The following is a 16769-nucleotide window of genomic DNA, read 5'->3' as shown; positions in this document are numbered from 1 at the left end:
AAAAAAATCTTTGGTGAATTATGAGAGTATTTAGAGAGTGGCAGAAAGCCATTAACACTGGCTCATCACCACGTGTGCGTGCGTGCGTGTGTATGTGTGGATGCCTGTGGGGTTAGGGTTAATTCTTGTTTTTGTTTTGTGTCGCCTACTTGTATGTCTCGTCACCGTGGGATGGAGGAAACGGAATTTCGGTTTCTTTGTGTGTCTTGACATATGAAGGGATTGACAATAAAGCTGACTTTGACTTTGACTTTGAATTGCAAGCCGGGAGGCCTTGAATTTCAGAGGTGATGTAGGGATAAGGGAGGGGAGGGGGTCCGCCGTTCAAGGCAATGGTGGACAGCAGGCCGACATTTTTTTTTACAATCATGATCAGTTGGCAAAGCTCGCAAATGGCCAGTCGCCATGCCATTCTCCACAGGCGCTGAGGAAGAAGAAGTGAATACCAGTTGTTGGTTTTTTTGCATCATGAGAAAGTGCTTATTGAATATTCTCATCTCTGAACTGGAGGGGGGGGCAAGGGTTGGGTTTGACAGGGGACCCCAGAAATGCGATTAGGGGGAGCCACAAGAAGCGCCTTCATCTGACTGCAATCTGCCTCCTGGGCATGGATGGAGGAGATCAATTGATCCTCAACAAAGTCAATGAGGAGCACCGAGACTAGCCACAAAGAGAGGAAAAACTCTTACGATTCCGTTGAATGTCCCCATTTCTTTCTTTTTTTTACTCTTATCTTAACTTCCTCAACTTTTGTTCCGGTTTGACAACTATCTACCTTGACATTGATTTTATACAGTACGACAGACACATGAAGCAATTTGGTGCCGAGACTTCATGACACACGCAACAGTGCTGATTTCTGCTCAAACACCATTTGGTGTTTGCTTCTCACTCGTAGAATCGAAGAGTCAGACAGTGGAAATGAGGAGAGATACGTATTTCCCCTCATGCTGAGATGGACAGTGTCCTTTCAAACAACAGCGTGACTCATAATAGCAGTTGCTTGCCACTAAAAGCACGAGTGTCATTAAATCAATAATTCATTTACTTTAATGAGATAAGTACTCGCAAAACTAATTGCACACCGCCCCATTTCGCTCAGCCAGTCACGCTCTTAATGCAAAATATCTCATTGTAGCTGCGGGACAAAGAGAGATGAAAAAGAGATGGAGGGATTTAAGGAGTAACATATAAAGTTTAGAGCAGAATCAAGGAGCAGGAAAAGAAATGAAGTCGAACTAGGAAAGAAATAAAAAAAGCAAAGGGGAATTTGCCAATGAAGCAATATTATGCAGTGGACTTCCAAAAACTTTTCTGCTTCTTTCCCATCAATTTTACAGAGAGGGTGCAATTTATTTTTTTCCTTGCAAGATTTACAAGTATTTCAAATAATAAAATGACGAGTGGTAAAAGTCCTTGTAGTGCTTGCAAATGAGATATATGTAGCATCTCCCACATCACACATGAGATTGTACATGCCAAAATGAGTGAGAACGGTGGCAATTGAAATGATTTGAGTATTTCCCTCCTCGGATATTTGTCATACATTTTATGTATATTGTAACTGCATTGAAACTTGAGGTGCAATAAAGTGTTTCTTTCACCTTTCCCAAGACACGTAACAGAATACAGCCTTTAAAGCGTATAAAAGGAAAAGTGCTAAAGGCTACAAAAGAATACGGGCAAGAACCCATCTGACAAGGAACAACCACATTTTAGGGTACGTATATAGAGTTTAGTTTTATAGATTGATTTTTTTTTAGGATTGGAGTCACTGAGAAAGTGGACCTGAAAGTATTCCCATTGATACATTGAGTCCATTTCTCAATGTTGTTACAAATATGATTACAAATGCGAATGAGAAATGAGAATTACAAATGCATTCTTTACAGTAATTATGGTCATTCTTGCCAAGTTGCAAAAGATATACGTAGGTCACATGAAGGATGTAAATAATTGTGATTTTTTTTGTTTGTTCTTTTAATAATCTAATCATTTGGATTTATCTGAGCCCCAAATTTGAATGTAACGAATGTGGAATTTAAAGAGGGGTGTGTACACTTCTTATATCCACTATATGCACACGAGTTAGCCTGAAGTACTTTGCGTTCTCATCGGATTTTAATCATCGCCAAAACATCTGTTCTCACACTGATATGAGGAAAGGATTAGATCTCGTCCAATTTTTCAAAACACAGTATTACAAGTTTTATCAGGCCATTGTATCCTCACCCCTTTGATGACAACGGCAAAGAACTCATTAGCAAAAATGAATCAAAAGTTCAGCTTTTGCCCTCAGCACACCCAACTCCATTTTTGATTGAAACGGAGTCAAATTAAATTTCCACAAATCAAATTTAGATCGAGATTAGGAATATAATACAGCCCAAGACATTCCATACTAATTCAAATCAACATGCCTGTTTGAATCTCACTTTTTAAGAGAAACAAATACAAAAATAAATCTCATCATCATTTTACGGGAATGTTTAAAGAAAATAAACAACCGCTGCGGTGTTTCTTATTAGAATCCAATTGTTTATCAATAGAAAGTGCATTTCCTCTGGCCGTTTCAACTGACAAACCACAACCTTGATGGATGGGACCACAAAAGGGACGTACAGCTGAGCATATTCCAACATTTCCAGCTGCACTCTTGTATTGTGGCTATGGGGATGTTTTGAGTGTTCACCTAAAATATTCAACAGGTTTCATCCTTGTGTCTCAAAAGAGACATTTTCCAAAAGTTTTCAAGGAAACACGCGCGCACGCACGCACACACACACGCACACACACACACACACACACTTCGACTTGACCGAATATATGTTGTTGTGTTTTGTTTTTTTAAATCCTCCATAATTTACTATTAAAGACGTACACCTGACTTTGTGCTCTGAGATCCATGTTTGGTCTTAGCAAAGCGTGCATTATTTATGTGCAGTACGGTCAACAAAATATCGAATGCTAACTTCATGCCATTTCTCAAAATCCACCAAAATGATGATGATTATTTGGACTCATTCCATTTATTGTGACAATTGCCAGAAAGTGAGACGGGGAGACCGTGCAAAGTATAAAGGTCTCGGGGTCCCTCGATAGAACTGATATATACTATATCCTATTTATTGCAATTCAAAACCCCCAAAATGATGCTTAATTTTATGATGCTGATGTATGACTCGATTGGATGGCTTCTCTGGCCTTGCTTCCCTCCCTCCCTCCCTCATCCTGTGTGCAGGCAGAGTAAGCACAAGAGAGAAAAATCAATGGTTGGTGTCTCAATGAATATGGCCGGCTCGGAATTGATCGGGACTCTAAATTAGGTCAACGGGACTGTCTATTTAAAGGGCAAGACCCTTTAATCATCGTTTTAGTCGAGATAAACTCTTCAGCATGTAATGTTGTTGTTTTTTTTACAAACGTTTTGAAAGCGGCGTCATGATTCGACAAAAAAAAAAAAAGGTAAACAAACACAAATGAAACTTGTCTTAGTTGAGTTAGCATCACATCCACAAACACAATAAATAATTTTCACGTAACCTCCATGACTGTAATTTGCGGTTCGCTTAGAAGGAAACCCAACGAGCAAACGGAATAAAAATATGGTTTACAAGTGACGCGATCTATACCCATCCGCCCTTTAAATGCATCACTAGATTCATCAGAAAAGCCCATTTTTATATGCTCAAAATGGAGTTGACTTGTTTACAACATTTTCCCCCTATGTAATACATGTGGGGATTTTCCTATTCACCGAAAATCACATTGACCAGTTTGGAGGGTCAACCAAAGCAACGTATTGGAAGTAGCAACAATGCTTTGGCGTACTCGAGGCTGCTCGTGACCTTTCCCCTTCAATACATTCAAGGCCATTGACTAGAAAAACATGGTAAGGCAATAGAGGCCATTAACAGGCTCCGTTTATTTAGCATCTAAAATGGCTTTTTCTCCTGGGAGCATAAAAGGAAAAAAAAAAGCCAATTCAGCACCTTTCCTCTGGTGTCCCCTCGGGTCCCCATGTTTACAGGGTGAGTAAATATAGGGGTGTGTGTGTGTGTGTGTGTGTGTGTGTGTGTGTGTGCAGGGTTGTAGGTTAAGCAGTGCACGGTGAATGTTTGTTGCCGGTTACACACGCTTTGCAGACAATGTCTTTTCAAGTAACAAAAAGCAGCAGAAGCGTGAGATGTACTTATTTGCATTGCATAATAAAGCTTGAAGGGAAAACACATTGACTTTGAACTTTTGGCTGTGAAGACGTAAACTAATAAACGCCAAACTTTGCCTCATAAATCAAAACGAGGCTTGACGTGATTCTCGGTGATATCCCATAATTCAACCTAAAATGAGGGTGGATCTAGTGTAGGTTTGTTGTGTTATGATTTAATGTCTGCTGCACACACACACACAGACGCACATGCATTGAAGTTGGGACCGTGACACAAGCAAAAAAAATAAATAAATAACAATGACACACCAGGGGAAGTTTCCGGTTATAAAGGTAGCGCAGCAGACATATTTTTAAGTAGGAAGCTCAGTTAATTCTATTGGAGTGATGCGATCCTGCCAATGGCTGTAAATCAAGCCTGCGTGTTCAATGCCTGGCAGTTATGTCGGTGGGCACATTGAGAAAAGAAATTGAGAAATATTTGACGCAAAATAGAAGGGCAGATCTGCCATGTGGAGCACAAACGGCGTGTCGGCTCCAATCCACATCCCGTGGGTTACACATGTTTCTGCATAATCATACATGTTCATGGGGGCACTGAAGCACGACTGCTCGTGCTGGCAATGATTCGATTGAGGGAGGGAGGGAGCGAGCGAGCTCCCAAAGCAGGCACGCACGCACGCACAGTGGAACATGCAGATGAAGTCAAAACCTAAACGCTGTCAAGAACAGCATCAAAGACAAAAGGAAGGCTAATTAAACAAAGAGGAAGGATCGGAGTGGAATATATCAAATATGAGAAGCTTGGATTTCTTTGCTGCTCCTTCTAATTCGGCCTTGTTTTTTCTTCGCCCCGGACTCAAACACAGAGCTGCGATGCCCCGATCCCCCGTGGGACTTGAGTGGGAATCTAATTAACCAAGATCAATATTAGCACCATCTCTAACTCTCGTTCTCTCTCTCTTTCTTGCTCGCTCTTTGTTGCTATTCCCTCCATTTTCCATACCTTCGCTGGAACAGCTGTAGGAAATCATTTCTCCAGTCTAGTGATGATGGCATAAAAAAAAAAATAAAAAAAACAGTAAGACGAGCAGTGAGTTTGATGACGGGCGGTGGGAAGGAAAACAAAGAAAAATGACCCAAAATCATCCGACGAGCCAGAGGAGAGGAGCGCTGCAGACAGAGACAATGATAAGATTTGAAAAGCGTTAAGGGCCCAGCCTGTAAATGTCGCTTTGTATTATTTCCGTGTATGCAGATGCTTTCAATATACAAAGGCAAATGCCGCTAACCGAATCAACAGATTGATGGTGTTTAAGGGTAAACATGGCACTTGGAAAAGACAGACATAAGCTGGGAGAAAGGGAGGGAGGGAAGGAAGGAAGGAAGGAAGGAAGGAAGGAAGGAAGGAAGGAAGGAAGGAAGGAAGGAAGGAAGGAAGGAAGGAAGGAAGGAAGGAAGGGCTGAGTCTTGTGCATAAGCTCCATTGCGCCGCCGCATCTTACACAATTTAAAAGCTGCTTTGTGGAAGAGTCACAAGTCTGAATACAAGAATCACACTTTGTGATTTAGGATAATATATGATATGATGTATCATATATGATATGAGAGATGAGAGGATGAGTCAGAGATGATATGAAAAGATATGATATGATATAATAATGTAATTCCTTATTCATACTTAACACACTTAATTAGAAAGGTTGAAAGTGAAACGAGGCAAAAAGTACGAGTAGTAACAAGCAGCTGAGAAGAGTTGGGGTGGGCGGGGGGGGACGAGCACAGGCAGGGATGAAAGGAAGACACAGAGGGAGAGAATAGGGATGGTGGAGCGCTGGAGATACACAGGGCAGTGTGGGAGCGCCAGTATATGCAAACCCTAGAGCCCTCCTGCTCTCCTCATTAGCCACAATGGAGCACTGGGAGAGTGATCAAAGGCCGGCTGTGGACAGACAGAGCGCCGCACGGCTGTCACACTGTCGCACCGCTCCGAGAGGACACAGGCAGAGCGAGAGAGACCAACGTGACGGCCGGGCCGGGCCGGGCCGGGCCGGGCCGTGGTCTCGAGTTGCCAAATAAAACGGGGAGAGAGGGAAGGCAATAAGACCATGGAGGAATGGCTGGGCACAAAAGATATGCAAAGATAAGAAGTCGCTGAGGGGCGGGCGGAAGCAAGGAGTGTCAAATACCACCACCCAAATAGGGATTGGGGAAATCAAGGTGAAGCTGGGAATTTTCTTGTGTGGAAGACACTGATTGTTATGTATGGAGGTGATTAAAAAAGCAAACGGAGGTCCAAACAGCCCTTTCAAATCCAGGAGGAGAAACACACATGTGGAGCACATCTATCATGAACATCCCAATCGTTCTACTCGCTCATTGTCTCTCTAGATTCCCAAGTGCTAATCACCCCATCCAGGGCGCCGAGGTGAACAAAAGCGGATGGGCCTTCTGCAACTCATCAGTCACTTCCCCGGTACCGCTCTTTGTCACGCTGCCATCCACGCTGCCCACCTGAGGCTTGGAATTTGATATTCTCCCCAAGCCCGCTTTTGGGAATGAACGGAGGGTGAAGTGCTATACTGATTCATTGGGTGAAAAGATTCACATTAACTTGTTATATAATCAATATGGGTTGTGTTCCAAATTTGGTTTGGCTGGACTAGAATTTGATTCTCGGGATTTATCAAATTTGAGGGGGGGCGGGAGGGTAGGGAGGGAGGGAGGGAGGGCTGGAGTGAGAGCCAGAGAGCGCTATCTTTTTTTCCTCCCTCCTCAGCATTAATTATGACCGTCTCCACTTTGAGGTCAATTATCATAAATCAAAGTTAGAATAATAAAGCCCATCAAAGGCTTGTTCACTCATTGGCCTTTCCTGTCCTATCACACAGCTTCATCATGTTTTATGTTCACTATATCACATTGAGAAGCAGGTTAGCCCATTTGAATTCACTTGGGAATTCCACAGCTCGAATACGTCCATTGAGAATAACAATACGTCCCAATCGGCCCTCGTCCATTCACGGTCCCTCGATTGTATTGCTCAATAGACTTCCGATGAGAAGGCCTTTTGCAGAACCGCAAAAGAGTGTCGCGTGGACCACTAGGCGTTGAGCTAATATTCAACATGACCTTTTGGAAAAGCCTGTATTCCAATAAATACTCATTTCCTGTTGATCTAATTCGTGCCTCAAGGAATGTGTCTTCATCAATTATTGAGTGAAAACAGGAGAAAGTCTATGGGCTGCCATTGTAATGGATTTATTATGGTTGCGGGGAGGACCGGGGGGGGGGTATTATTGATTAAGCAGTTCCTTAATTGTGTTGAAACCACCCGCTGACACATGCACGATTGAGAAGTGGCAGATAGTGGAGAGTCCACATTCACCACGTGTAACATTTCAATTCAAATTGGAGCGATACAACAATTCAAATCTTCATTTCTGAGCCATGTGAAATTTGTCTGGGCTAAGATGTAAACATTTTGGTAGCACAGGCGGCAAGGTGAACTTCCTCTATCGGCCTTATCTTGCACTTTGCAAAGTTTTCCTTCCACGAATATTTCCCCCTCTCAATTTTTAATGAACATAAAAACAAAAGCTTGATCAACTGCACGACAAAAAAGCGGCCGTATTCTTGAGATAAATCGTCAAATAAATATCAGATGACAGCGATGATGATGATCCTTCCCCAATTTTCAGCCTGGACAGATGCCTTTCCTCGTCTATTTTCTTAATATTGTGCCTTCCTCAGGTTTGCGTGATAAGAAAGTTAAGCAAGCGAGTGTAAATTCCAAAGTTGATGGCACCAAATGTTGGGTCATTTCACGAGCAATTGGCAACTCTGCATCTGCAGCAAAATTCCATAGCGGTGTCGTATGTAAAGTGCTTCCCATCCAACGAGAATTACTCCTGTCTGTTGGCTATACACACACAAACACACAAGTATACATCTCGAGTAGATGGCCAAGGGGGAGGGAGGGAGGGAGGGAGGGAGCGGAGGAAGAGACAGAGAAAAGCTGACTTAAACATTTTTCTCCATTTCACAAAAGTAGCTGTGCTGCTGTCAACATGATGAATGAGAGTATAAAAAGTGAGAGAGAGACATAAAAAAAGAAAGCAGAGAGAGTGAGAGAGCACAAGGAGAGGCAGACGGGGAAGAACGCAGGGAAGAATACGTGGTTTAGGGACGGGGGCGGGGCGGGGCGGGGCGGGAGGTAGAGTTCTCTGACCTGAGGATGTGACAGCAGCTGTTGAACATTTCCAACAATGTACACCATGTGTGTGTGTGTGCGTGCGTCATCGCTTTATAGGAGCATTGGTTGCAAACATGGCCTTTCACACCGTTAATGATTAGGCAGTCAGCACTTGTACAGATGTTTTGACACCATCATCTTCATGAGCCCCCATTAAACAGACTGCCAAGGAGCCTCAGTAAGACACAGCCTTCATTCATGTACATCTGAAAGGATTTGAGCTCAGAAGTCTACACGAGCACGTAAACTTGAGTCCTTTCATGAGTTTGGGATTTTTTTGACAGGGTGGATTGACTTTTCAAAGCAATATTTGGGTGCACAAATTTACATTTGGGGGTTTCATCCAAAAGTTAGCCCTAATTGTCGCTTTAGTCGGATGAGAGGGCAAGAGTGCCATACTATCTGGTACCGCCTGCTGGCCAGAATCAGCTTATAGGAGTGAAGAGAATAAAACGTCAACAAGCACTTGGAGTAAGTGTTTGGGCTGCATTCAGTCTCATGCTTCAAACGCATTGTCGTCTACGGGCGGCAAATGAAAATGAATATTCATCGAGAAATGCCCAGCGGACCTGCTTGCTGATTGTGATCCATGGCAGCTGACAATCAGCTGGCTCCATTGCAAGGGGGCCATAACCTAATGTTTGCGCGCTGATGACAGTGCGAGGCAGCGGGCCGGGCACAAACACAGCAGTAATTGGACATTACTCCTGGAGAAAGGGGCTAAAAGCATCTCTGCCACTCGTTGTGCTGACATCCCTCTTTTACTCTCATCGCACCCGTCTCCATTTCCCTTTGCTCTGGCCAGCGCGCCTTTAATTGTAATGGCCTTTTTGGAAGTGTTAAAAGCAGCACCGAGGCACCGCGCATCACTTTAACAAATATAAAGACGAGTGGAAGGCATTTACACTGCAGAGTCAGTCGTCTGGCTTGCTGTGCGTTCACAGTAAAAGGCAATCAAATCCACATTCAGCACAGCACAGCCAGTGTCTGTTGAACTTTTCCTTCCTTTGCCATTACATCCCCATAACACTTTGGTATCTGAGATGTGCACGTGTCACCTAGTAAATCATATTCACGCTGATACTACAGCCCCAAATGGTGTTGATTTGTGTTAATAATGGAAAAGTGGCTCTCCGCTCCTTTGTGCTATCATCATCATTAAGGCCAAGCTTGCATTTTTAATGAGGAGGAGGAGGAAACAAACACAGCTTTACACTAACGCCAACAAATGACTGAGGTCAAATTTCGACAATTACAACCAAGCGATCGACAGGGATCAGCGTCACAAGTAGACTTGAGATAAGTTTGTATATGTCGCAAAATGGCTCCCTTCTCGTTAACGTATATTCTTAGCATCCTTCTCGGATTGAGAAAATATAGAACAATTGTGAAATGTTGTGAACCATTTCATTGTGAAACGTTTGGAGACTGGACAAGCTTTGCAGCTTGCTTTAAGCAATGGCTGGCAGCTTAAGTGCGCTTATATGTTTGCCTCTGATAAAATACAATGCAATTTAGAAAGGTACATTTCATTTTGGCAGATTTGGAGGAGAACATATTTCTTAAGATACGCAGTGGGTTTTACGTTGAGCAGCAAGACTGACTGTTTATCCCTGTATCTGAATACACATCTTCAGAAACTACAACAACAACATCACTGGAATATTGCAGTACTTTTGTAAGGTGACTTTGTAAAGGATGGATGGATGGATGGATGGATGGATGGATGGATGGATGGATGGATGGATGGATGGATGGATGGATGGATGGATGGATGGTTGGATGGATGGATGGATGGATGGATGGATGGATGGATGGATGGATGGATGGATGAAAGGCACATTAACAACATCTTACAACTGTGTTGTTCCTCAAAGGCAATTATTTTAGCTTACCGTTCCGCCCAAAATGTTTTAATGAACCTAATGTGCAGAAAATTAATTTTCACTGAAAACATAATTGGGGGAGTTTTGCTGTAGGGGGAAGATCCTCTGGGATAGAGGCTTGTCGACAAGCATTACTGTAAATGACTAAGTGGGGATATATGCCACCATTCACACAACAACCATTTTGAAATTTCTACCACGGCAAAATACCATTAGACATTGTACTCGTATCGTACCAAGGACATGCATCAGCGCGATAGTCTGTCAAAAACGACATTATGGCTCATGCAAACTTTCCAGTTTAGTGGCGCAAAATGTAGGTGGATGGAATGGAAATGTATACAAATAGCCACATGGCCTGATTTGGAGCCATAGAGTGACCCCTCCGACGGAGAAAACTGCATCTCAAATTGAATGCCTAGGAAAAGAAAATCCAAAATCTGCACCACTGTTTTGTGGGAACACATTCAGAGCAAATTTACTGCACGGGTATATAATCGCACGCAAAATGAATTGATGAGAACAATAGAGGGGAAAAAAAGAAATAGCTTCCATTCAATGATGCACATCAGACACATTGTGACACTAAACAGCTCTTGCACCATATCAGCAAAACACATCTCCTCTTCAAAGGAAGCCGCAATTCTCTAACGAAGATCTTGACTTTGAGGAGTGCGCTACTTTTCAATTAGTTCCATGTCAGCGTGATTGGGCGTCAGAGCTTTTGATGGGCCTGGAGGCCTGTTGATGAACACCGATAGAGGCTAAAGAAGGCTGAGCTGTAATTGCTACGATGGATAGGGAACAATGCTGTGTGTATGTGCATGTGGGATTACTCAAAGTCCTTTTATGAATTCCCGTCACTTTTCATGTTATCAGAGTTTTCCGGTAAAATATTCAAGGCACTGGAAAATGACTGAAAATATGTACAGTAATGCTAGAAATCATGGAATAAATAAAACATATCATAATGATATAGAATAATAAATAAATAGATGATAAATATTGAAATATACGTATATTTAAAAATATATCTCTCATAAAATATATCATATATATTAAAATATATACATATATATATATAATAAAAAAATGGTGGTGTGCCGCAGAGTAATTGCATGCATGCACTGTGTATATTGCCACACATCTAAGCTAGTTGTCATTGATCCGCAGCTCTTCTATTAGATTAGTATCGACGGGCCGAGAGAACAGATGGCCAAATGTAAAATTTCTCAGCAGTCACTTGAACCACATATCTAATTGAAATCATCATAATAAATCTGTGATGATCAAACTGCATGATGTATGCATGCTAGAAGTGTGCTGCGGGTGAGCCATTTCACATTTCACTCCAAAAAGGCTGGAATGAAAGTGACATTCCATCATTACACAGTAGGAAAGCGAGAGGAAAGAAAAGCCAACGGATAGATGGATAACGAGAGGAGAGAGAGAGAGAGAGAGAGAGAGAGAGAGAGAGAGAGAGGATGTCCAACAGCATGGCCCAGGCAGCAGCTGAATTAAAGAGCCTTTTTTTTGGTGGCGTTTAATATCCATTCATTGGGTGGACTGCTGACACAGTCAGAGCACTGCGCTCAGGATTTATAGCCACTAAGAGTGGGCATGCCCAGAACCAAAGCGCTGCAGTCAGCACATTTGCACTTGGAAAGACAGCTGGCTGCACACACGCGCACGCACGCACGCACGCACGCACACGGGCAGGCAAGCACAAAAAGCATCACCTGGGTACCGGAGGTGTTTTAAGATTTGGGAAATGGTATGCAAAAAAACACCACCAACCTGCCCAAACGGGGGTCTCCATGTACAGCCGACTGGTCGTAATGAAAGGCCCTGTTGACAAGCACAAAAAGAAAGAGGGAGAAGCATTTGAGAAATTTAAGACATAAACTTGCTGCTTCCATTGGCTCAGACAAAGAGCAAGAACAGGATGGGCTACTTCTTGCCTCTTGCTGCTGCTGCTGCTGCTGTAGTAATTAGTTTGGCGTAATGGCAAGACGAGGCCAATTCGGATTAAAAATGTATATGGCAAGCGCAAGATGGTGGCAATTGTGGGAATGTGAGCATTTCTTAAATGGCCGGCATTCATCTAATGCGTTGCTCTTATTGTACGCGATAGGGAGGGAGGGAGGGAGGGAGGGAGCGAGGGGAGCTCAGAGACACATCGAGAATTAGTGCTTTGCAGAAAACCATTTCCAAGGTTGGTGGGATGCCTTAACGCAACAAAACGTGTTATCCAATACATACGGTATGTTTCTGTGTGTTCCAGCTGTGAAAAGCACATTGATATTCTTCTCTTTCATCTTAACAAGCACCAAATGGCAAAAGATTAAAAAAACAAGATGAAAAGATATGACTAAAAAAAAAAAAGAAACATAAGCATCAAGATAATATTCAAATATGTAAATGAGTAATACAAATCCTAGAAATTGCTAGAAGACAAAAGATAAGAATATTACATAGTAATGAATTCCCCCCAAAAACACATCATTAGCATAACATACTTGAAGCAATACAGACATATTAAAGGCGTCGCCACACCGGCGGTGGTCACGATGGCCTCTAATGAATAGCGGGAGGACCGATAACAAGATTAGAGCCGTGGCTTTGAAATAAAATGAAACCAACAATCATTCTAACTGACCGTATTGAATGATGTCAGACATCAGTGAGTAGAAGCCAGTGAGTGATGTCACCGTGTTTCCTTATCTGAGCCACTGCCAGCTTGTGCGGCCGCTCAAGGAACATGATTGGGTTATGTGCGTGCGTGCGTGCGTCTGTGTGTGCGACTCGTCAAGGGGCCACCCGGCAGGTGACTAGGCCTGATTCCATTAACCATCCGGTAATTTGACCCATGTTTAATCAAATCAACTTTAATACCTCCAATCAAATTACATCAGCCTCCTGTGTCCTATCACACACTGAGACGGAGCTGAAGAGATAGCGGAAGATGAGACCAAATTTGAGTCCAGGTATTGCCTAAGTGCAAAAGGGAGCATTTGAGGGGGGGATTGAAATAAATTAATAGTCAGCAAATTCCAAATATTTAAGATGAAGAAAGTATGGGAAGTCTCCCCAGTGTGCAGATTACATCCATTCCATTATAACCTTTTTTTTTTTTTTTTCTTTCCAGTCAATTTATCAGTACTACTTGGCAGATGAGTGATTGCTTATGGGAAGGTTGAAAATTCAAAAGGAGTTAATAAAAAAAAAAGGCCTAATTATAATTTCTTTTATAATAAATAACGTACAAAAATAATTCAGGAATAATTAAAAATAATATGCTAACCAGCTTGTGTGGATTTAAAAAAAATGCTTCAAGACATAAAAGGTAACAAGCTGCAATAGAGAAAAAATAAATAAAAAATCATGTCATTCACTAAATCCCTCCTGGTTTGGAATGAACGGGAAAAGTCATTTGCTTAAGGGGGAGGAGTGGTTGTTATAGTACAGCTGGGGCGCTACTTTTCGATTAGTGATTAGGAGGATAAAGAGCAGTGGAAGTTCCTTAAGGGTGGATGCTTGACAATGGCGTAAGGGAACACATGAAGACTGTTTTCCTTTTTTTTTTGATAGTAATGATGAGAGCAGAGCTCAGAGGATGTCAGCTTTTAATGCTGGGATCACAGCTTCCCCGCCAGCAGTAATCTCATAGATTTCATCTAATTTAATTGGAAACTCCTTCACTTCAACTAATGGGCCTTTTTATTTTCAGATCTCGACATGCTGCTGGGTAATGCTGGCCACTGATGAGACTTCCTTGGCTACGCCCCCCCCCCACACACACACACACACATTTAGTCACAAGACACAATTACCCACCATCTTATTTGTTTACTCATAGATGTTCAATAAATAGTATTTAAAAATAAATACACAGAAAAGATTCAAATTAAAACAAATAAAATAATAATAAAGCTAAGTGTTAATATAAACTACAATAAATAAATAAATAAAAGCAGACATAACTTTAGAATTTTGGTTTACCGGTTGCAGTTCTATGAGTGTTTCATTGATCAGGTTGTGGTAGTAAAAAAAAAGGTAAATATCATCCAAGAAATGAATGGCTGACTACATTTTTCACGAATGCCTTTTTTGATGTGAATAGAGTAAATGTTTGGCCATTTGTGAGCGTCACTCATTTCGGATCTTTCCCTCCAGTTGACTTGAAGTAATTTCACACAAATCTAACTTTCTGGTTGAGTGTGCTTACTTTGTGAAGAGCCACAGTCCACAGAATGGAGGTTTCAGTTCCCACTAGCGTTTATTGTGCCAGGGCCACATAAAAGCTTGATTGTGGCCATATACTCCAGTATGCTTGGCTGTGCGTTATGGCCACTGATCTTTATGTCTCTCTGCACAGGAGGAAGACCATAGCCTCAGCAAAATGTTGGCTACATAGGCATTTGTGCTTGCCTTGTGTGACTTTGCGAGTGTGTGTGTGTGTTTGCCTGAACTCCCATACGCTGCCGCCGCCGCCAGTTCATCTGCATACATTCTCCCAGGGGATGCATACAATAGGAACACTTAAATGAGGCATGCATAAATGGATGAAGCGCCTCTTGCATCTTATACAAGGCCTTGTGTAGATTTTCCTAGTGGCATGTGTTTTATTCTCCTTTCTCACATGCCTAGCGGTGGCAGTTAGGTAATTGAAAGGGGAGGAAGAGAAGGAGAGAAGATGGAGAGGGATGAAGGCTGAGGGTGAAGCTCTTGGCATCAGAAACAATTAACCCCTGAAATAATTCAGGGATCAAATGTGCTGTAAACACCTAGAATGGAGGAGAAGAAGAAGAAAAAAAAAAGAGAGGCACGGGAATGGTGCGAGAGGTTGAAGGATTGAATGGAACATGAAAATGTAATGAGTCCCACTGTGGCTACATGGAACAAAGACAATGCTGTATTAGTGCATGGATATGTGTGTGTGTGCATGCGTACAGTGGACTTGTATTGAATTTCACTCAACCGCTGTCTTTTTGTATTGAATTTCACTCAACCTCTGTCTTTTTGTAAACATCCGAATGCCTGGAGGTACAATGGGTGAGCGGTAAGCTGCCATCTCTGCTAGGGTGAACTCTATTTCACGGGTTAGTGCTACAGTGAACAATAACAGCATCAAGCCTCTTGGCTTCATAAAACATGCTACAGCGCAGGTTCCATTGCAATCCTTTGTCCATTTTTAGCTCCGGCCGGCAATAACTGTCAACAATGGGAGGGGAGTCTCTTGAAACAACTAAGCTTGACAGAAGAATCATCCCAGTGGAATGAGCCACCCTGGAGTCAAGTCGTTCATATTTGCCGCAAACGATCGCAGTAGAATATGAAAATGGAAATATTCATTTCAGACCTTTCCCCACTAAACGTAGATTTCCCACAGTTAAGTATCAATCACCCTTACTTGCTAGCTTTGCTGAAACTATGGCGGAATATCAAGGGGGAGAACAATTTTCATTGCACAGGGACTTCACCTCTTTTTGTGTATTGATTGATTTTAAATAATAAAACTTCCAACTGAAAACATTTCCTATCATACTAACTCATGAGGATTCAATCGCTGTGTTTTGCTGATAAACACTCCCAAAGTGACACCTATTAATCAATTTTACAGTACGTGACAAAATCAATGGTTGATGCATTTGGTGGAAAAGAAAAAAGTTAGCAGAAGCATAGAAATTCCCCCAAAGATTTATACTTTCAAAAAGGCCACGTAAACATTCTATACAACCTCGGTCATTGTCAAAACTGCTGATCTCAGAATAATCCAAGCTAGCATTAGCAACTTGTGTCCGTGTTGGAGGGGAACAATGCAAGACTAATGGGCGAGTGAGGGAATTAATGGTTGCGTGCACATATTCGGGAGCGTGTGTGTGTGTGCGTGCGTGCGTGCGTGCGTTGCATGTGTGTTGTGCAGTCATCATGGTTATTACCTCCATTTTAACTCAAGCTAATTATTATATAATCAAACTGATTAATGAATGCGCTTCGTAAATACCGTACCTCAAATTTGTGAGCAAAATGACTGTTTACATGACTTTTGTTGCACTTTCAAAGTCATGATGAAGTCCAAAATACTTTCTGTAATAATTCATTGAGTCTCAATCAAGCAACCATTATTTTTGGACTCTAAGCGCCCGCACTGTGTGTGTGCTTTTAGTACATCACTAGACTTGAGTGTGTGTGTGTGTGTCAAAGAGAGAGGAGGGCCCTTTCGCACCCCATTCTGCTGACAATCGCAAAAAGAAACCTAATGCCCCCCCATACACACACACACACACACACACACCCTCACACACACAATACTCCACGTGCACTTACACACTCCACTCATCCTGCTGCCTTTGCTTTATTGATTCTTAGATGACACCGGAGTCACTGTCATGGATCTGCTGCGACCACTCTGCTGGCCTGTCGCTTTCATTAAATCTACAGTGAAGCCAAACAACAC

The 16769-nt window shown here is 42.3% G+C and overlaps 1 protein-coding gene across 9 annotated transcripts in view; it reads right to left on the bottom strand.

Moving 5' to 3' along the window:
- The window catches only part of LOC119138644 (RNA binding protein fox-1 homolog 3-like), a 155487-nt gene that overhangs the window by 92027 nt on the left and 46691 nt on the right, over positions 1-16769 (bottom strand). For all 9 annotated transcript variants that reach the window (XR_005101173.1, XR_005101174.1, XM_037278924.1 and 6 more), the window contains exon 4: positions 12107-12157. Coding sequence is in view for 7 of the 9 variants with exons in the window: in XM_037278924.1 (XP_037134819.1) it covers positions 12107-12128 (22 nt within the window). In the remaining 2 variants the exon portion in view is untranslated. The remainder of the gene's footprint in view (positions 1-12106; positions 12158-16769) is intronic.

Source organism: Syngnathus acus, chromosome 19 (assembly GCF_901709675.1).
Source record: "Syngnathus acus chromosome 19, fSynAcu1.2, whole genome shotgun sequence".
Lineage (NCBI taxonomy): Eukaryota > Metazoa > Chordata > Actinopteri > Syngnathiformes > Syngnathidae > Syngnathus > Syngnathus acus.
The sequence above is the reverse complement of the archived record's forward strand: the minus strand, read 5'-3'. Positions and strand labels throughout refer to the sequence as shown.